This window comes from Orbicella franksi, chromosome 7 (genome assembly GCF_964199315.1).
Source record: "Orbicella franksi chromosome 7, jaOrbFran1.1, whole genome shotgun sequence".
Lineage (NCBI taxonomy): Eukaryota > Metazoa > Cnidaria > Anthozoa > Scleractinia > Merulinidae > Orbicella > Orbicella franksi.
Window position 1 is genome coordinate 13,298,680 of NC_138151.1, and position 22,890 is coordinate 13,321,569.

A 22,890-nucleotide genomic window follows, 5' to 3' on the forward strand; every position below is an offset into this window, starting at 1 on the left:
AACAATCGACCAAAGACTGCAATTTTTAAGCCCTCTTCTCGATGACCCAGCATATCAGTTTGTCAACTATAGTTAACTATTAACCATTGACAACTAAGTGCTATAAAGTTCTTTGTGTCTTGGTTAGTGGATGAGAAAAAAGTAGCCTTGTTCCTAGACGTTTTCTCTTGCCCTGGTGGGCTCGATTTACTAGCTGCTATCCAGTAAATTAAGGAACCCCGCGGTAACGTAGACCGGACTCGAGAGAACGACGGAAATCTTTTGTATTGCTGCACGCGTTCTTGGGAGAATTGGGCGAATGTTTGTCACAGACGTCGCTGTTCTTCATAGACTCTAGATTCCCCTGAACCGAGGCATCTTGGGAGTAGCTATAGGCTGGGGAGTAACGTTACTGACATCGAAATAGTGTTAATTTTTTTTTTTTTTTTTTTTTTTTGGCTCAGTTTTTTTTCTTTATTCTTGCATTCAGGCAGAATGGATAATCCAGGATAGTCGCCCACCAGATGGATGGCCTCAAAATGGAAATGTAACATTCGAAGATTTTGATCTGAGGTATAGAGAAGGACTTCCTCTTGTGTTGAAAAATATCAACTGCGTCATTACACCTGGTGAAAAGGTAAATATTGTCCAAGACTATCATGTATTAGTATATACCACACAAGTGAATAGTACTTTTCGCGCACGCTGATTGCCTAGCTCGGAGGTGATTAGCCAGGTACTTTTCACCTCCGAGCAGCCGAGGAAAAACAAAATGGCTTCCCGTTTCGAATAAAGTTACTCTTAAACAAATAAAGTTACTCTTTTGTCCGCTAGTTATTCAGCTTGTGTGGTATATACTAAAACAATTATTCACCCCAGTGTTGGTGAAAGTGGTGGATATTTACCTCACCGCTTCGCGGCGGGGAAAAATATCCACCACTATTCACCTCCACTTCGGTGAATAATTGTTAACTATTGATGGAAATATTTTTTTTCAAGCTCTTTTTATCCCTCCGTTATAACAAATGTTTCTCGTTGCCCTTGTACTATTATGCATACAATCAATGTTAGTTGTACATAATTGACTGTATCAATAAACACTTTCTGACTGTTACTAAAGAAAGACAAATACTTTGTGTTTGTTTGTTTGTTTGTTTGTTTTTTGGTTTTTTCGAGAATCTAAATGTTTCCTGAGATTGATTTTCGAAGGAAATCACATCAATTGGTTTCCCGAGGAACTAATCGTTAAGTTATTTAGTATCTGGCACAACGGAGACATTGACTGAAAGAATTCACGCACGCTCTTTTTCCCAGATCGGTATTGTAGGTCGTACAGGAGCCGGGAAATCCACCTTGACCCAGGCTTTGTTCCGCATTCTGGAGAGAGGAAGCGGGAAAATTCGTATTGATGATATCGACATTGCAACGATTGGCCTCCAAGATCTTCGTCAGAGACTGACTATTATTCCACAGGTAAGTAGGTTTAACATCTGTTAATTTATCTTGAAACATATCACAGACAGAAGTGCTATACTGCGGGCCAACACTGATATCAACAACGGCAGCAGCAGCAACAACAACAACAACAACAACAGCAAAGGACAGCAGTAAAGAAAAACAGGGGCGAAGTCAGCATCAACATACACATGATGAACAAAAGGACCAACGATAACCACTTCAACGTCAAGAGCTGCTGCTACCACTACTGCCACTACTACTACGACGACAACGACGACGATGACGATGAGGATGAGGATGATGATGACGACGACAAAAGCAATAACAACACATCATCATCATGGTCGTCATCATCAAGATAATTAACGACATCAACATAGTCATCATCATCATTATCAACAACAGCATAACAATAATATCATAATAGCGTCAAAAATGACAACGCAACCCATCCAAACAAAGAATGCAGTATTCTCGAAGACTCAGTAGATCGAACAGAGGAATATTAGTTTCAGTAGATAACACAGGAGTGAATAATAGGATGGTACTTTCTAAGAATGTGTGTAAATGTTGTCACTGATAAAGTGTTTCAACAAGAAGTTATTTTAGTTTGTCACAGTAACAGAACCTTCCATTCCTTCGTAGTAGACATCTCTTTATCACTATCGTAGGATCCAGTGTTGTTTTCTGGCACTCTTCGTCAAAACCTGGATCCATTTGGAAGACACACAGATGAACAGTTATGGAAAATACTTGAAGCGAGCCACCTTAAAACATTTGCAGCTGAAACCGAAAGTGGATTACAGTTCAAGATTGTTGAAGGTGGAGACAATTTGAGGTGACTGATCTTTTTTTTTTTCTGTATGGAGACCCCATGTCATTGCTCTGCTTAGCTACAAACAATTGTGTGAAGAATCAAGCAACAATGCCAATAAGGTTTTTATTTGAACTATAGCGTTTGGATGATAAAAACTGTTTCAAAGTAGCTGGAGATTCTCACCCTCTTGGCTGTACTAATGTTGTCAAATTCTATGTTTTTTATTCAAGATTTAGAAAACCTGTGTTATCAGTTTCCAAAAAGCTGTATTATTATAAAGTAATTTAATTTTTACACTACGTTCTCCTTCATATAGCGTCGGTCAACGCCAATTAGTCTGCCTGGCACGAGCTCTTCTCCGCAAAAGAAAAATCTTAATTCTTGATGAGGCCACGTCCGCAGTTGACATGGAAACTGATGAACTCATTCAACAGACAATTCGTCGTGAGTTCGCTGACCGCACAGTTTTGACAATTGCGCACAGGCTCAACACTATTATGGACTACACACGGTAAATTACTCTTGCTCATTTTACTAAATATGGTTGTTAATTAATGCTTTGAAGACTTGATAATTTTAAAAGTTGAATCACATTGCCGACACAGCTAGAGTACTTCAGACCTTCTGTTTCGCAAATCACCGTTAACGAAAGGTTGAAACACTTTGAGGCTCCCTCAAATCTTGTTCTGTTTTGCTGAGTGGGAATAGCAAAATAGTTTCCATCCCTAGTGAACAGTTTGTTTAAGATATGATTTTTGAAGCTTACTTCATTGTGAATGGCTCAGAACAGGCCCACAGTTTATCTTAACTTTTAATTTGAGAGAATTTTCAATATTACCTGTCGTTTGTACACTGATATTTATATGATTATCTATGCTAACTTCAAAAGACTGAATTCTTGCATTTCTATCGCTTTATTATGTCCAGGCCAACCGCGACTTTTGAATTCATCGGTGCTGTCAGATAGCCTCTCACTATTATAAACACAAACATTTCTTTATAGAACAGAAGCCGGGTGAAAGCTAAGGGAAAGAGAAAACACGAAACTTTAATTGTTTAACCTTTCTAGAAATCATTTCTGATTAATGAAATTACGTGGAAAGATCTTGCTTGCAATCCTTTCCTCAATTAAGGAAATTCTCCACTATCTAACCAGACGATGCTCTTTCACTCTAATTTTGATCAATATATTGGTTTGCCTTCTTAGGATCATGGTTCTAGACAAAGGATTTGTGGTCGAGTTTGACACACCCCTTAACCTGTTGGTACAGAAAGGAATCTTCTACAGCATGGCACAAGAGGCAGGGATTGTGTAAATAATGAGTGCCGTCAACTTGACTGATTGGAAATGTCTCTTGGAAATTATTTTTCCTTTGTTCTTGGGGGACACTAAATTCGGTACTCGAAAACTCGAAGTCAGGTGACTTGAAGTGATAATTGACTTAATAATAAATATTCTGTCTTAGTCGTGCTTCACCGTGAGTCATGTTCCTCTTGAGCGCATTAAATTGCTGCGATTGCTCAAGATTTCAATTATTAAGGCCCCGTCCACACAATACCGGAGCAATTTGAAAACGGAGGTTTCACTCTGAAAAACATATCAAATGCTGTTTGTCCAAACTACTCCGGAGGAATTTAAAAACGTAACAGCTATCGCTCATTATGGATTTGCGTTCGAAGAAAACTCGGTCAGGAAAATCATGTCTTTTGATTATCGTGGCGCCATCTTTTTCGAAACACTCCGTTTTCGAAATGTTTTCGGTCCACACGAAAACGAAGGGCCGACGTTTCCAAATTTCTCCGGTTTGAAGAGCATTTTCGTAAAGCTCCGTTTTCGAGACGGTGTAGTGTGGACGGTAGGCCTAACTGTGGAAATAAAACTGCGTTTTCAAATTTATCCTGCATAGTGTGGACGCTGCCTAAGAAACTACAAGGATAGTGAGTGAAAAATAAAACACTGAAATGCAACCCATCCAAACAGTCGGTACATTTCTGTTTGTTTACAAAGTTGTAATTAACTATTCAATATTCAGGGCACACAGCGAACCGTTTTGATAGATTTCGCCAGGGCTCAGCACGGTCCCGAATTGATCGGCCCTTTGCACGATCCGGTGGGAGGCGCGGTGGCCTCATGGTTAGTGCGCTCGTCTCCGGATCGAGCGGTCCGGGTTCGAGCCCTGGCCGGGGACATTGTGTTGCGTTCTTGGGCAAGACACTTTACTCTCACAGTGCCTCTCTCCACCCAGGTGTATAAATGGGTACTGGTGAACTTAATGCTGGGGGTAACCCTGCGATGGACTAGCATCCCATCCAGGGGGGAGTAGAAATACTCCTAGTCGCTTCATGCTACAGAAACCGGGATAAGCCCCGTCCTGATGGGCCACTTGGCTCGCATGCAGACTTTACCTTTACCTTTGCACGATCCGGTCACATGGTACGGAATAAATTATGCTGGGACGCAAGTTACACACTGGGACTTCTAAAACAAAGGAGAGTCGGGTTGGACTGGTACGAGTTCCTTTGTTTTGGAAGTCCCACTGTGTAACTTGCGTCCCAGCATAATTTATTCTGTACCATGTGACCGGATCGTACAAAGGGCCTATTCTGTTTGTATCAATATGACGAGCCTCGGTGTTGATGTGAACATGCAAGAATATTACATGATCAACAATCAGCGAACTTATTGCAGAATGGCTTATGTCATGATCAACAATGACACAAAGGTGAATACAACGGGTGAATTGACATGTACATTAATAAACCGTCAGGGTGTTCTTCGAAGCTGAGAACTTATTATCGAGAGCAAAAGGTTAGTTATGAATATTTCAAGGCTTTAGTTTATTGCCTTTGGATAGAGCGCATTTTTCACAGATTTGAGTTTGATCGGTTCTAATCGGTACTATATGTAATAACTATAGACCAATCATATAACAGATTTATCTAGTTAATTTTTGTATATGGAATTTCGACAGGAAACTTGTGTGAACGAGAAATGTCATGGGAACACGTGGCCATGGCGAGTGTCTCCATGAACCTTTTTCGATCGAACTCTACCAAAACTTGTTTCTAAGAATTAAGTCGACAAAAACGCAGAAAAAAATGCTTGCTATCTTTTATAAAACTGCAAAAAGGAGAAAAAAAACACTCGTTCGCTGCAATTCCCTTAGTTCGCGATCGCGCCATCGTTACGTTATCAGTTGGTGCTGGATCAGTGTTTCCACTGAGTGCGGCTTTTAGCGCGCTTATTCGCACAGGGTGTCCGTCCAATACAATTAAGTTTGCTTATAAACTAGCCAGGTGATTACGGGAACCGTTTCATCCTTGTAGGTGTGAGCATAATGATAAATTAATTGCTAAACGTACTTTCCCTCTCTGTTTGCGCAACGAAACAGCGGGAGCAATTAAAATGTCATGTAATGTTGATCCAGGACTGCATTGGTCTAATATATGCGAGTTCAATGGATTTGGTGTTAACACATAACGCGTTCGCTATATTTCGTTCTAATTGAACAAGGGCCGGCTTGCCTCTCATTTTTATAACATAGCCTTAGCGAAGCGCGCGTTCTGATTGGCTAATACGCTCGATCCATTAGCCCGTGGGTTGCACGCTCACGTCAGTTTGTTTATTTGTACTTTTTCTCGGCAATTTTTTTCGTCGATGTTGACACTTCTTGAAACATAATTCCTATTTTTTCCCCCTAAAATATGGAAAGATTTAATCATTCTTCCGGAAATGAGGAAGATTATTCCTGTGAGCTAAGAAATTTCGAGCTCAAGTTTATCGACGGGCCTCCACCTAAGAGATTTGCTAATTTAAGCGAGAAGGAGTTGAATCAGCTGGTTGAACAAAGGCACTCTGCACTCGGAGACGGACCAAAAAAACAACAAACTGGTCTGTATCAATCTTTTGAGGTTAGTTATGCATAGCGGGAATTTTAGAGAGAATATTTCAGCGATTTGGCGACAATAAAATTCAGCACAAGCTTTCACTGTAAAACTTTTCTGCCGTCGAAAGCCATTTAAATGCTTTCGAAGAGTAAAACTTGTACATGAGAGTTTTAACAAATTTCTGTTGTAAGTCTTGCATACGAAATCCTTCTGTTCCAAAAACTTTAAAGATAATAGTTTTTCTGAGCTTTAATAAAGGAAGTTCTATCAAACTTTGGTAGCCTCTGATGAATTATTTAACTTAAGTTCCCTGGTTTCAGTTTTGCTCGATCGTGAATTGAACTCTTGAAATTTGAAGAAACAGCCGCTCGAAGGAGCGACTGCATCGATCGTTCACAAATATAAGCTTACATTTCTGAAAATTTCCTTTGAGCCTCAGTCTTCCGTTCATTTAAGCTTATTTTACCAAATAACGAAAGAAAGAAAGCCATTCATGGGTTCAAGTTCAGCCTTAGACGCGCATCAATTTAAAACGAAATGGAAAGGAAAACGAAACCCACAAACCTGCTACTGAATAAGAGCATCTCAAACAGCTCAAAGCCTGGGGTGTTTGTTCGCTTTCTTCTCCACTCTCGCTTTTAAGAAATGTCTGGTTCCATATTGTTCTTTTCTTTTGCCGAAGAGGCCGTGAAGGACAGAGAGCTCAGCAACAAAAGCTTCAGTCATGTGCAGTTGGTTTTCAATTATTCGGAAAACTGATCCAAATTTAAGCTTGACTAACTTTTGAGAAACACTTTTACCGAATGCAGTTTTCGTTTGTTGTCAGCGTGATATTTAGGTTAACGAGCAGTTTGAAGTTGTTTGTTTGCCTGAGATCGAAAAAATGCAAACTACTGTATAAACTCGCCGCGATCCAAGAAAAACTTTGATGTGTCGCTTTGTCATATTTTTGAATGAACATTTTCGCGCAGTTTATCGCGCTTTTGACTTCATGTAAGCTGGACGATATTCACTATATACTATCTCAAAAGTCTCAATGTTATAAAAGAAGTGATAAGCGTGCAGTGTGCAACTATCGAGTTATATATGTGCTTGGGAGGTTTGCTATGTACTCAAGAAGCTAGAGTCGCACGAGGCGACAGCCGAGTGCGACTCTTGCGCTTCTCTCGTGCCTAGCAACCTCCCGCGTGCATATATAACTCGATAGTTGCACGCTGCACGCTTACCATTTCTTAATTGGTCACAGACTGTTCTTTAAATATTGTTTTAATAATTTGCTTGAATAGTTATTTAATATTTCGGATCTTGCCGTTAATGACCCCATCCCCGAGCTAATTACTTAGATCGATTAATTAAGCAGCTTGCTAAAAGGCTATTAATTTAGCATCTATTTTGTAGCGCCAACGGACCAACAAGAGTTTGTACGTTTGTAAAAACTTAAAAGGTGCGAATTTTGACCGGAAATGTTTAGCACCTAATCAACACATTTTTTTTTTACACATTTCAGGGAGTAAACCCATATTTATTTGCCAGTCGTCAACTGTATTATTATTTAAAGGTTCAGGGCAAATACACTACCGCGCTCAGATAGTGAAGGCACAACTTTCCTTGTAGAATTATCCTTCACCACACGAGGTAGGTCTGATTACAGACGCTGTATTTAAGTTCCGTTGTTTAGCCCTCAAGTGCACACATTATGAATTTGTCAATATCGTGCTACGCTGTTTTAACCGGGGTCTGGCGTGATTTTTCGTCTCTAAAATTAAAATAGCTTACTGATTCAATAGCAATTCCATCGATCGATATACACTGTGTCTGGCTGTTTGAGCAACACGATAAGGTTTCAAAGTTTGAGAGTTCGTCACAAAAGACCAATTTCAAGGTCTTTTGTGAAGTTATTTGAAGCAAATTGTGTCGTCAACAGGACTGAGTCGTATTGATTAATATACAGCTGTTATTGGAAAGTGGTCACAATAGTATCTCAAGAGGCAAAAAAGAATGTTTCAGAAGCTATTTTTCATTCACTTGGGGACCAACAACCAGGCTATATGAAGGAAAATGCAAAAATTAATAATTCAGTTATTTTAATTTGCGTGACACAAGTACTTTGGTCACTCAGGCACATATTTATTAATGACATGCACCACGCTAGATTTGCATAACATCCTCGTTTGTAAACCGATGGCTTTCAGGCGCCGAGCTCGATCGAGCTACGTTCGCAGACGTACAAAACGAGAAAGTGCCGAGTCATAATGATACCACAATTTCTTTCCGGGTCGAGGTTCATTCAAAGATATTCGATAACTTACTTCCTTTTCTCACCACGCAGACAGATTTTCAAAACGCCGGCAGGCATCCAGGTATTGTAGCCCTTATTGTCCTCGATTAAAACACCGTGTCTTCATCTTTGTGTATATGTTCCACTGTACTAGAATGACTATTACGATGTTGTATGTTGTAAAATTCTTTTTGTTTTGCAGTGATCAACTTAGTAAGCTATGGCAACCTTCAAAGGCGAAGCTGGCGGATGTACATTTGTGTTGTGAAGAACCCGTAAAACAACAGTACAACAGTTGGTGAACTATTTCGCGTTAATTCAGCAATATTGGGTAAGTCTTACTGATTTTTTTCTTACCCATTTGTCTCTGTTACACATCTTGACTCGAAAAGTGCTTTATTAGTACCTATCGAGTACATCGTTATTGTGCTGTTATATTTATTTTGTGCATGTGATATTTGCAAGTGATGCAGCATACTTGTCACTGTCCAAAACCGGTGGACTATAATATTCACTACGAACTAGTCGAACAAAGAGTTAGTTTTCATCTTTATTTGGCTGCATTCGTTGAGTATGCCAGTCACTCGATCTTCCAAACTTCTAAAGTTTACAATGTTATTTACAGACGTAGGTAACGTTTCATCGTGGGGTGATCATAAGAATTTATTCAGTGCCGGCTTTATGCAAATGCGAATAATTCGTTCAGTCTGGAGATGTTATGTGGGTCGCAACTTGTTGTGGAATCTAGAGTGAAGCCTAAACAGCGTTGCGAGGATACTTTCGAGGGGCATCAAGATACACAGGGAGTTCTCGTATCCATCTAGAAAATCACGATATGCTACGAAAATCCAGTCTGGTGATGTGGCGGCCATTTTGAATTTTAAATACGCGGTCAACAAGTGCGAGGTCTGGAAACGAGAACTCTTCGAAAAGGCTCAGAGCCATAAGCGTACGGGCACCTTCGTACTTAGCGGAGGGGCAGGGTGGGGGGGGGGGGGTTGATAACCATATTGCCCGAAAAAAATTACGCAAAGCCCGAAAGCGCGATTGTTGTTCAAATGCACCCAAATCGCAGCAAAACAAAAACGTTCACAACCCTCACGTCTAATTGAACTGTTATCATTCCAAAAATGGTTATTTTGAAACCTCACATACTCTATGACCTTGATCGACAGCCTAGTAAAATCAGGAACTTATAAAAGAAACGTTTATTCTTCATCGTATGATAAGTTCAAGAGAATTTTAAAACGGCTTTTTGTGGAGCTATTCAAAACGGCTCTTTCACTGAGAGCAACCACAAAAACAAAAGTCTTAGCCTTCGTTTGCTTCGATCTTTTTGTCATTGTTTTGTTGATGGAAATAATAGCCATCTCGTAGAATTTCACGATACACATTGAAACGAGATATGGCTTTTCCAAAACAGAATACCTGGATCCTTATATCATTTGACTTTAGCTCCGTTTTGACAATTAAGAAAGTAGCCTACAAATCTAGCCTTGACAACCTATTAGAATGTTTTCTCCCAAGTACTTTAGCCCGAATCATCAGCCTTTTGCCCGAAAAATACCAAAAATTTTTATAACATAACTAAAGCAAAGCGCGCGCTCTGATTGGTTAATTTAGCGTCCACTATTTGCCCATGGGTGTACGCTGCTGACGTGTGTGCTAATGTTTACAAAGCAAGTCCTTTGACAGACATTGTTTCCAAAGTAATGGCCGGCGTCCTTCTCCCAGAAATGTGAAACTGTCTTCACGGTTGTGTGAAGATGAAACTTTATCGAGATACTGGGTGCAGTCGGTTGTCATGATTGAATTTTCGCGCGCTTGTTTTCTCTTGTCATGTAAGACTACACGAACATTTTTTTGTGATGTAGCTCAATAAAAGGACTTCTGTTGTTCCAATGTCTCAATGTTATGTTATAAAACAAATGGTAAACGCCATAGCGTGCACTATTGAGTTATGGATGCACTTGGGAGGTTTGCTAAGCACTCAAGAAGCTAGAGTCGCACGAGGCTATCGCCTCATGCGACTCTTACGCTTCTTTCGTGCTTAGCAGCCTCCCGCGTGCATCCATAACTCAATAGTACACGCTATGGCGTTAACCATTTGTTAATTGGAACAATGGGGGCTGCAGACCCTCCGCCCCCCTAGCCCGTACGCCTATGCTCACAGCTGTAATATTGTTGCTGCTTTCCGAGAGTTTTGCAAAATTCGCGGCTGTTCTAGAATGTTCCTCCTTAAATGATTACTCTCCGGAAATGCTCCGTGTTAACATAGGGTTAAACACAGACGTTTAAGTCACTGAGTGAGTTGAAAACAGATCGAGTGGTAGCTGTTACCTAGTGAATCAGGTAACCTTTTTGAGCGACAAATAGGGGACACTTCTGTTGTTTTCCAAAGGGTGCTAATCTTAACCCATCCTGTTGTTGTTGTTGTTGTTGTTGTTGTTGTTGTTGTTGTTGTTTTACTAATTGGATCAATGACATTTTCAATGATGTTTGAAAACTTCTTTCTCGAGGGTAAACGTTAGTAAACGTTAGTTGTTATGTTGTACTCTGTTGTTTTCAAGCCTAAGCTGCCTTACCAGGCTGGTACTTATATCCGGTTCCTTATTAGCATAAAGTAACTAAGAGTATAATTTTTCTTCACCCTTGTGAGACGTCACTTCGGCCGGAATGAAGACCCGACTTTACACTTGCTTTAGTTTGCGTTTGGTTATTGTTCACAAAATTGAACAGCTTGTGATTTATTCACTGCATACAACATTACCCAGTGATGAAGGCGAATTATGCTTTGCTATAAACTAGTCAGTTATTTATCCAGTGGATAGCGTCATTTGTCCTTCAGAAAACCTAAGCCTGGCGAGCAGGGCAAATTTTTAGTCCTTTAACCGCTTAATCACCAGTTTCATGCTTTTGCGTCAAGTTGTGGTTAGTTTGGTGTATTTTTGCTGTCTTTGGTGTCAAAGTTCGCTTTATGTCTTTGTGTTTGTCACTTTTCACTTTCGACTACTCATGTAGACTATTTTTCAGTTTAGAAAAATGGCCGGAAAAAAGTCCCCTGCGACCGATGAAGACAACTTCTGTGTTGGCTGGGCATCATTTCCAACTGATCCCGATCAACAACAATGCAAGAGGGTAAGAATGATATAAATCAATTACTAAGTCTTATATGAAAATCTGAGTGCAGTGTCAAGCACAAAAATGACGTTGACACATCGTGACCGAACAAGAGTGCTGCACTGTCTTGTGACCTAAGAAGATTTATCGTGTTATGGTACTGCCAAATTATTCTCAATATAGGCCTTCTCAAAATCATCTCTGATGAGAGTAGCTCCATCCTTGAAATTCAGTATGGTGAATGTTCGTACCAAAAGACGTCAGACCTCTCCAATTTTGATGAACATATTTTAACGAAATTTCGCGAGAACAAAGAATGAAATTCGACGAATTTTGCATTCCTTTTGCACAGTACGTGTATACATTTTTAAATCCGTCTCAAACTAAAAATCTTCATATTCTTCACTGAAAGGATTCAATCGTCAAACTATTGCGAGAAGAACAAAATCCAGAGAAAGAATTGGAAGTGTAGCAATAATTATTTTAAGTCCCTGGCGTGTTGTTCCTACCTTTCACTAATTTATGGCGCACCAAAGGTCGCAAACAATCATTTTCTTATTATAAAGAACGGATTTAAAAGAACTCTATTCCTACATGCACTCACAATCCAATCGTCTGTTTCCCAAGGAACCGTGCCCAGAAGATACAGCAAACTGTTTTTCAAGAATCACATTCTGGTGGCTTAACTGGTAAGTACTGCTATTTGAGATCTGTTCCAGGGATAAATTGGGTTTATACTTTAATTCCCAGCCTTTTCAAATTTGTTGTTTCTTTTGTACTAGCTTAACAAAATATTTTATAAATGACAGACACTAGGACAAAAGCAACTTAACAATATGTTATTAGGGGATGATTCTTTCAATGTGTCACCATTATTTTATATTAATAATATCGAAAGAGAGGCATGGAAATCTGCAAAGGTGGAGTAATGTTTCTTGGTTTGGATAACTATGCATTTGAGCCCCTACTAAGAGGCCGTCCTTGGGGAAATGCGAGGTGGCCGCCCATTAGAGGTTCGTTAGGAATAAAATCTAGGCTTAGTAGAAGCGTCGATATAATCAAATACAAACTACTTTAAGACAACATGGAATTGCGTGAAGACAATAACAAACGTGGGTTTGAATATTTTTATCATTGTTCACTTTCTATTTCGGACTCTTATCTCTCATCGCCTTTTCCAAAACAGAGCCAATCTACGTGTATTAATAGGAGTAACGACTATAGAAAACCCCTCATTTGAATGACCAATAAGTGGCCGGATCCGCTTATAGGGGTGGCCGGTTAATAGGGGTTATATTCACAGTATTTTACTGACAACAATTTCGGGACTGATCACTGGCCGCTTAACAGGAGGTGGCCGCTTAACGGGGTACGCTAAGTAGAGGTTCGACTGTGGCTACTTGATTTGGCTTGATTAAATTACGAGTTCCAGGTCTTTATCACTAACTGGCCATACCCTTAACACTTATACTTCCGGATTTCCACAACTGTTGTGCTCTCCTCATTGTTTAGAGGTAGCTTGCTGACATATTTAAAACAAACAAACAAATAAATGACTAGTCGTCTTTTTTCCACGCTTTTTTGAATGCCGTTTCACTGAATTTGAAAGACGATGAAGTGTTGGGATGAATAGTGTTTGGCAAATTAAACGAGAACTTATTCCATCTTTTGTAGAGATAATCAGAATTTCATTCATCACCTATCGTCACCCGTCAACACAATAGTCAATCTGTTGCTATTCCATTTGTCAGGATCATATCTACTGGTCACAAGAGGCCCCTCGAGGACAAGGATCTATGGGCACTAAACAAGAACAGCAGAGCTTCATACATCGTCCCTAAAGTGAAATCCATCTGGAACCACGAAAAAATGAAATGCAACAGGTAAACATCAAACATCAGTTGATTACGTACAGTTATAAGTCCTTTCATGGTTCACTCATTTCCTAGGGAGGAAATACTATTTTCTCGTGGGCTAAGGCTACTGAGTTAAAACGCAACTGCTTCTCACAATTGCAGGGAAAAAGAATTCCTAGTGGACGATCTCGACCCGCCTGAACCTAGTGAAACTGATTGTTTACTTGGCGAGAAACAAAAGGAAAAAAGGCCAGATGGGAGGAAACCTTCTCTTTTGAAAGTTCTGGTCAAGATGTATGGCTTGAAATTTCTCTTAGCTGTCATATGCAAACTCTTTCACGACTGCTTTGTATTTGTACAGCCTCAATTATTAAGGTGGGTACATATAACAGACGGTTCGGTAACAATATAACGTAATTTTGGGTAGCACTCTTGAAGATTCAGTTGGTACAGGTAATCGTATGAATGCGACTGTTATATCTAGGATTCACAGTACAATTCTCTAAACTGAAAGAATTTTAAAATATCTCCAGTGATATATCCTTTCAATTGCTCAGGCTTTCACATGATTGGTCATTCATTTATATGACTAAGAAAATTATGTACGCGCGCACGTCAATATGCACTGCAGCGCAAATGAAAAATTAACGATATACTTGCCGACTTTCAGCCAATCACAATAGAGTAATGTTCTGTGTTCAAATTGTATTTAAATTTATTTATGCAATTAATGGAAAAAAGGAAATATCATTTTTCCACTGACAATAATATCTAATTTAAGACGGAGCATCGCAGTTATGTGCGCAAGATCGACAGTTACATAAATAAAGCCTAAAACATCTATCAAGCTTGAACGAGATTCCCACCCGAGGCCTCTGCCCTCCCGCTGGAGTGAATCTATTAACTGAGCTATCAAGCCGACCGCTACCTAGTCATGTACGTCCATATTGTACCAGTAGATGGTGAAGATATGCAGTCTTATACTGTGTTTGGGTTTCATACATTTACTTGCAAATGATGTCCAATTATGTTAGGAGTACATCTCCTAAGGATTTATATATCTCTCTCGGTAGAATGTTAATTGAATTCATAGAAGACAAAAACCATTCGGAAGAAACATGGAGAGGCTATGTATACGCAGCGTCCATGTTTGTGTCAGCCATATTGCAGTCGTTAGTCCTCCAGCAGTATTTCCACATAATGTTCACACTTGGCATGCGAGTGCGGTCCTCTGTTATTGGACTGCTTTATGAAAAGGTGAGTATTAACAAGAACATCCATCCTACACACTTTAGTTTTGATTGTTTCTTGTTTATTTATTATTGTCTCCATCGTTGGACTTCCAATCTTATATTTAGCAATCTAGATTTGTTTCCTTTGGTGATTAGAATGGAATCTGTTTGTACATGTTTAGGGATAACACGAAAAAAATTGCGGAGACTGCTCTCCAACTTGTAAGCTGTTAAATATGTTGCACACGGAACTGCCGAAATTAAATTGTTAACTTGAGCACGTATTCAAACTGGTAAATTTGGACAATTGCAAAATTAACAGGTAATCATCCACGTTTTTTATAGCAGTGGCAACATTGTCTCCAGAACAATAGCAAACGTTTCGGTTAGAAAAGAACTCATTTCCTAAAAGGAAGCTAAAGGAGGCAAATTTCATCGGTTGGGAAGTCCAATGCGGTCTCCCCGACGCCTTGTGAAAATTAGATAGTCTCTTCTGTCGTTACGAGTGACTTTCGATTCTGTTATTCGGTCAATCGGTCACGTCACGTGATTTTTTTCGCAAACCGACTGAGCAGGAATAGATCGATTGGGTACTAGCTGATTGGGCCTTAAAATTTCAGCGAACAAAAGAGCGAACGGCGAAGCAAATATACGATCCAAAGACCGAAGGAAAGACCAAACAATCTAACGATGGAAAGAACGATCGAACAATGGCGAGCAAGTGAACTAACAAGCGACCTGAGCCAGCAAGCGAGCGAACCAGGAGCCAAACCAACAACCAGTCAACCAACAAAAAAATATTTTAATTTAAACCCCACTCCAAATATTAGAGGTTTTTGTACTCAGTCCGAATGGCACACATTTCCCTTGTAAGCTGTCATTACTAATAGCATGGTGTGCGTCACAACAGCATTTATTTTAAAAACCAAACATCTCTATATTGCATACTTGATTACGCTTTGATGTACTATTTCAAACTGCAGTATTCGGGTTGTAATTTTTTTCGTTTGATTACTATTTTACCTCAATTTTAAATAATGTAAACAAGCCACCCAAGAACAATAAGTAAGGCTTGCGGGGTAGAAAAGTAATTTCCGTTCAGCCTGAGATTAATTATAATTAAAAGCATATTAAATTCGAAGGTGCCTTTATACACATATTAACATTTTTGCACTCCTGAATTTTTAGTTGCTTTTTGAAACTAGAAAAAAAAAAAGACGCACTAGTTAGGACTCATTTCACGCGAATCGATATCTCACCTTATCGCTGATCACTCTCTATGCCAACAAGTCGTATCACAATTAACAGCTACTACTCTGCAACATTACCAAAACAGCTGGATGTTTAGCGATAAAAACCATTAAAAACCCAACGTTGGAACATTTGATTTCTCGCGGTAATTGCATTTCTTGTGTCAGCTATCTATTTGGACCATCGAATTAACACCGGCTCTGAGTGATGTTTTACTTAGAGCAAGAAGGCTTCGATAGAAAGAAAAGTACATTTTCATTGCCACGTGCTAAGGCAAATACCAACGTAAAACAGTGTTGCACAGAGCAAGTCATCGATAACTGAAGGTGAACTGAAACCTCTTATACCTCAAGGATGCAGAATTACAAGCCTTTCTTTATTTACTGGCTTGCTTTGTACGCTTTGGTACAGGCGCCATATAGGGAGGGAGATGTTATTTTAGGTGGAGAAGTACCTGTCCATTTGCCGGGAACATCTGAGGGCGAATGCAGCGAGCTTTTCACGTCAGGCTTAGCTCGCACGCTGGCCATAATATACGCCATTGAAAAGATCAACAATGACTCAACACTCCTTCCAAACATAACACTCGGTTACGATATACGAGATTATTGCGAAAGTTTGCCGAGGGCAACTCAAATCACTTTCGACTTTGTTCAAAACAACTGTAACACAAACGTAACAAAGAGTGACATGAAGAAGAAATCTATCGTGGCTGTCATTGGCCCGACAGAATCTCGCACGGCAATTGTTGTTGCTGGGATTCTTCAAACATTGAATGCTTCGGGGGTAAGTCCGTCAGCGACGAGTGCTGAACTTCGTTCACATGATTATAAACATTTGTTTCGAATGGCCCCTTCAGATAGTTTTCGCGCAAAAGCTATGGCCGACCTTGTAGAGCATTTCAATTGGACTTATGTAGCTGCTGTGGGACAAGATGATTCGTTTGGACGAAGTGGATTGTGGTCAATAGTGAAGGAAGCTGCAGTCAGAAACAACTCCTTTTGTGTGGCTTTCACGGAATTTATTCCAGGTGAAAGTCAGCTCTCGAGTATTAGGAATATTGTCACAAAACTTGGACGGCACGAAAATATCAGAGTTGTCATTTTGTGGCTATACGGCAGCTATGAAAAGTACTTTTTGAGTGAAGTGATCAGGCAAAACCTCACTGAACGGGTCTGGATCCTAAGCGACGCATTCACGTCGTTGGCACAGCCAGGCGCTTCAACCCTTGTTGGATCCATTGGAATCCAACCGCACAATTTCTATGACACGCGATTTGAAGGACACAGAAAAGGCTTAACTATGACGGCACTTCAGCAATACTTTCCGGAATGGTGGGGTGAAATTAGATCGCAGATAAAAAATTGCTCATCAAGTAAGGGAGATGAAATGAAAATGGATCCCTGCCTCCGTGATTTCGTCCAAAACTTGCGTATATCTTATACCCCGTACGTTATTGACGCTGTATATTCTGTGGCCCATGCTTTGGCCATCTTGGCTCAAGATTTCAACATAACAACAGGTGACGATTACCTGATGAAACTTGGCAGTGATGTTAACGTCATGCAGAGACTTCTTTCTAGGGTTAACTTTGTTGGACTTACCGGAAATATAACTTTCAATGAGCTTGGCGGTAGAGGAACTGCTTTTTATGATATTGTCAATATCCAGCAAGTGCAAGAAGCAAATACAAAGCGATTAAAAGAAGTTGTAGTCGGAAAATGGGAAGAAAGTGCGGAGCAAGACAAGCGGTTACAGTTTTCCGAGAAAATTCGCTGGAACACTCTAACTGGTGGACCTCCGAAATCTGAATGCGTTGACAAATGCTTGGCTGGAACCAGAAAATCCATAACTTCGCCTTGTTGTTGGCAATGTGTGTCGTGTCCTCGAGGTACAATTAACCCGATTCCTGGTTCGGAAAGCTGCACTGAATGCCCAGCTGGGAAGCAATCCAATGTGGCTCGGACAGAGTGCTCAGATTTACCGGTGGCCAACTTGAAGTTTTCCAGTCCAGGAGGAATAGTCATTCTTGTGTTTACTGCCCTTGGTATAATCGTCACCCTTTTATCATTCGCTGTCACTTGTAAATTCTGGAATACTCCCATTGTCAAAGCGTCCAATAGAGAGTTTAGCCTTGTCCTTCTGATGAGCATTCTATTGCTTTTAATTTTGGTACTTATCAATCTTTTTGAACCCACAGATGCAATTTGTAAGATCATTTACCCATGGCGCTACATAACCTACAGCTTGTGTCTGTCATTTCTGCTGGTCAAAATTATGCGCATTTCCAGCGCTTTTCAAGTTCCCTTGACGCAGTGTTTTGTGATACATTCTCTTACCAACAGAATGCAAGGGGTGATAATCATAACTATGCACATTCTGCTTCTCTTTGTGTTACTATCCTGGCTGCTTCTGGATCCGCCTATCATAAAGCAACACATACTAAGGGAACATTATATTTTTATCGAGTGTCGCGCGTATAATTGGGTAGTTGGTAAAACCCTGTTCCTGTTAACGTGTTCATATCTTCTCTTTCAAACACTTTTTTCCGCATTTTGTTCCTTTTAAGATAAGGAACATTCCGGAAAACTTCAGCGAGGCAAAACGAATAGCATTTTCGATGTACATATTTTTGTTTTCAGTGTTAGCTTATCATCCAGTAGAGTTCTCAATGGATGGATGGTATGTGACTGTCGTGGACTGTGTAACAACCTTGTTGAGTGCTTACGGCTTCATCTGTTGCATATTATTACCAAAAATGTATATCATTCTCTTTAAGCCAGAGTTAAATACGTTAGCTAGTATACGCCAAGAAGTAACTCAGTTCTCGTTTGGATCAAGTTCTCTGCATGTGAATCCCATATTTCACAGCTCCATACAGTAGGGCCAAACCTAAGCAGAGTTTTTCGTCGAAACCCGAACCCCTTCCCTCTTTTTGAACCAAAAAACATAACATTAATCGCAATATTATATCTTGCTTTTCTTATAGTTTTACTCTGATACATAAATATAACACTCGACGAAAAATAAAGTAAAACATACTTGCCTGATCCGCGTTATTTGTTGTTAGTTGCTTGTAGTTCAAGTCGAAATAACTTTGGAGTCCAACCCTACTAAGAAGGTTAGCTAACCGATGGAACAAACTAGGAATGCTTTGTGCAGTAACATGAGAAATAGTTATCTTGCTGATTATACTTGTCTCAAGGATTAAGCACTAGAACTGTGAGACTGGGAATGGCTCATTAAATTACTTATCGTTTGATCGTACAATTTCTCCTTGGATGGCTGAGAAATACTAGAGATAGAGTACATGCGAAAAGTCCCGACTTTGCAAGCAATGTCTGTTTAGAAGTTAGTCGGTATATTATTATTATTATTATTATTATTATTATTATTATTATTATAGAAATTTTAATTACTGTTTTTTGTTTTTGTTTTTGTTTTTTTAATGGGCTAAATTTTGTTCAGAGTGATATAGTTCAAAACGCACTGAAAGACCTGTTCTGTGTTCATCAGTGTAGGAGTGCGGTTTAAACGATAGGCCATATTCGTATTCCCGGTATTGTACTGGAACTTGCTTGCTACTGATGCTAATGCGCGGAGTCTTTTCAAATGCAAATGACATCTATCTCTTTTTAATGATATTCCCCCGCGTGAGCCTCCATTGAAAGCTACTTCCAGTCCAATATCTGAAATACAAATATGGTCTACAGCAGAGCCTCCAACCAACACTAAACAACGTCAACAACATTCAATTTATTTAACGAGAAAAAAAAAAAAAAAAAAGAAGATCGTACCAACCTGAAAATAAAATGCGTAACCGTGGTGAGTTGCTGCATACAAACTGATATGAAAACCTCAGCTGGAAAAAAATAGCAATTTTATACTGTTGGTTCAATCATGTTTCTCCGATCCGAATAAATGTGTTTCGTGCACTCGAGATAAAATTAATTTCATTGATCCGTAGTTTAGATATGGATATATAGAGAGGATATTACACGGTGGCGAGAAGATATGGACTTTATGTTCGAGTGGCAAGAAAATATTGATTTTGCCACGAGAACATAAAATTAATATCTTCGAACTAACGTGTGATGTTTTTTTTATTGTATAGACATACTGATGACGGCGTTTTTGACGATTTTCCGAAGATTTCCGAAGATTCTCCAAAACTTGCCCGAAGGTCATACGAACGTCGCCGAACATTTTCCGAAATTTTCCGATGATATCCGAAGATTGCCGAAGACTTTCGGGGAAGACCCGAAGATGTTTCGATCATACACCAACGAATTTAAGTACAATTTAAGAGACAAACTTGATATCAGTGAAATCATCGATATCTTCACTGTGATGATATGGAAAATACGCCACTCGAGTCCCAAATGTGGTTTCGTATGAATTTTACGAGCGAGTGGTGTATTTTCCAGTAAAACACGCGTGTCTATATAATAAAAGTGTATAATACAGCTAGTTTGAGTGTATTGATGGAGAAAATATCTGAGTTTGAATAAGGTTGCCTTTTTTCGTCAATTTGCAGTTATTATGCTTAAGCCGTGAGCATCCCATGTTCATCTATAAATGTACCGAAATATTTGATTTATGATTTTTGTTGAATATCACATATGGTCATCTTAATGCTAAGTTTCTTCTTAGGTGTAGTTATAACCATATAGTTTTTTTAAAAAATAATAATAATTGACAGTTTGTTTGATGCACGGTATTTGAACACATTTCCAAGTTCTTCATTAAGAGCTGTTTTTAGTTCTGTGGGATAATTTGTAAAGTAGAAGATGTCTGTATCATTAGCTAAAATTGTAAATGTAAATTATCTCTTGTTCCCCAGGCTCTTGTATTGAGCAACGAATCTCGGTCAAAGTCAACCGCGGGAGAGATTGTAAACTTGATGTCAGTGGATGCGCAAAGGCTGATGGATGTAATGACATATATAAACATGGTGTGGTCGGCGCCTTTCCAAGTTGGAGTGTCGCTTTATTTCCTGCATCGCACGATGGGGTGGTCGATTTATTTTGGCCTTGCTGTGTTGGTGCTTTTCACACCACTGAATTTTTTGATTGGCAGGATAATCAATAAGCTGCAGGTATTATTCGACGGTACACTTAAATGAGATCAGTTAATGAAGTCACATTACATTTATGGTACGCCAAAAACGTCGAGGAAATTTGCGGAAATCTGTAAGGAGGCATAGAATAGAAAAAAAGAATAGCGACAACAACATTGACAACAACAGCAGCACCAAATAAAGCGCGATATCATAGTTGCTGTTGACAGTTGTCCATTGGATAGTGATTTATCTTGTGAATACTGTTTTTCGCCCTTTAAATAGGTGGACCAGGTTAAATAAAAATAGGGTGGGCTGTTGGTACATAGGGTGCTAGGGTCAGGGGGCTGCCGAACACTACGATGTTACTACATTTTACCATGACTTTGTTATTCGAAACCTGTGATGGAGGAACCCTTTTTTTCAGCTAGTTTCCGAAACAGTCAGGCTCCCCAAAAAGGGTCGGAAAACTGTGAAGGATATGTTTTTGTTTTTTTGTTTTTTTTGTCCTTCCTGTTTCAACTTGCATCCTGCATTATGTGGAGAATATCGCAACACAGCAATTCAATATTGAAATTACGTACAGAATAATTCTTGGCATTACAAGTTGTCTAATAGATCATTTTTCAGTTGTCTGCTCAGTGACCTGGCCTTTGTATGGCAGTGAGGCTAGAGCTGACCTTGTTTTGATACAGACCTCACTGCTTTTGTTGTGTAAAACAAGTTGTTCTGATGCTAACTAGGTGCATTTACATGACAAAAGCAGTGAGGTCTGTATCAAAACAAGGTCAACTCTAGCCTCGCTGCCATGTCACTGAGCAGACAACTGTAAAATAGTCTATTCCACAACATAGCAAACCACAACATCCTCCCCGCCAACGGATACTGGAAGTATTTTAAGTATCTAATGAAGGTTAAAAGGTTAAAAAAAGGTGTTCTGCTTTTATGTTGCTGATCAATTCTCTTTACTTTTGTGGTTAGCTGAAGCAAATGTTAGAGAAGGATGAACGGATCAAGATAATAAATGAAGTGCTTAGCGGAATCAAGGTACTTTGAAAGGATTCTCAAAATCACGCATAAGCAGCTCAGATTGAATTAAGTATTTAGTAAGTTTTAATAGTTACATACTGAAGAAATGTAACCATCGAACAGCTTTTTGACACATTTTTTGTGTGTAATAAAGTCATCATTAAAATACATGCAATAAATTGAGGCCTTTAACCAGTTGACCACTGTAAACAACAACATTTAAACTTTTTTTTTTTTGAGTTGTAACAGCTCTAGTTTCTTGTACTGAAAAAAAAGGCCATAAAACAGCTGTAGATAAAGTTTCCAAGATTTCAATTCAGCTGTAGTCTAAATTTAGCTAGTTACGTCGACAAAAATATGTATTTAAAGTTAATATTTGGATAGCTTAGTTTGCATTCATATTAATTTATTCGAATATAACATAAACCTATTTGTTGTTGCTGTTTTTTGTCGAATGTATTCACCATTTACAAATCCTAGCGTTTTTATGCATTTTCAATTCTCCTGTAATGTTCTTGCTACTTAATTTTTCCACTTAGGTCCTTAAGCTTTACGCATGGGAAGAGTCTTTCTTGTCAATAATCAAATCTAAGCGTGCCAAGGAACTCAAGTTCCTTCTGAAATCCAGACTGTGGAAATGCCTATTGGCCTTGATTTACAATAGCTCACCGACCATGGTAAGTATCATGTGGTGAATTAAACCTTTCCCAGATGACAGATGTTCAAAAGCTTTAGGAACAAAAATAAAAAATAATAACAAATGACCTTTGTTCAACAAAGTTAGCGCATAGTACGTAGAGCAAGTAATAAACTAAATATGACTCTCTAGATATAGATACCCAATAGTTTTAGTTGTAATCTTAAAAGTTTTTAACTTTTATTACTACTATACTGTATTTTGCTATGTTGTGTGATATTTTGAA

The 22,890-nt window shown here is 39.2% G+C and overlaps 1 protein-coding gene and 1 pseudogene across 8 annotated transcripts in view; both read left to right on the forward strand.

Annotated features, from left to right (window-relative positions):
- The window catches only part of LOC145493780 (multidrug resistance-associated protein 1-like), a 36,264-nt gene extending 27,514 nt beyond the window's left edge, over positions 1-8,750 (forward strand). For all 8 annotated transcript variants that reach the window (XM_081473237.1, XM_081473236.1, XM_081473239.1 and 5 more), the window contains 6 exons: positions 470-616; positions 1,294-1,452; positions 2,109-2,275; positions 2,571-2,765; positions 3,462-8,502; positions 8,623-8,750. In XM_081473237.1, the coding sequence (XP_081329363.1) occupies positions 470-616; positions 1,294-1,452; positions 2,109-2,275; positions 2,571-2,765; positions 3,462-3,570 (777 nt within the window). In that variant the 3' untranslated portion in view covers positions 3,571-8,502; positions 8,623-8,750. The remainder of the gene's footprint in view (positions 1-469; positions 617-1,293; positions 1,453-2,108; positions 2,276-2,570; positions 2,766-3,461; positions 8,503-8,622) is intronic.
- Positions 8,751-14,661: 5,911 nt separating this feature from the next.
- Positions 14,662-19,332, forward strand: LOC145493785 (extracellular calcium-sensing receptor-like; annotated as a pseudogene).
- The last annotated feature ends 3,558 nt before the right edge of the window (positions 19,333-22,890 follow it).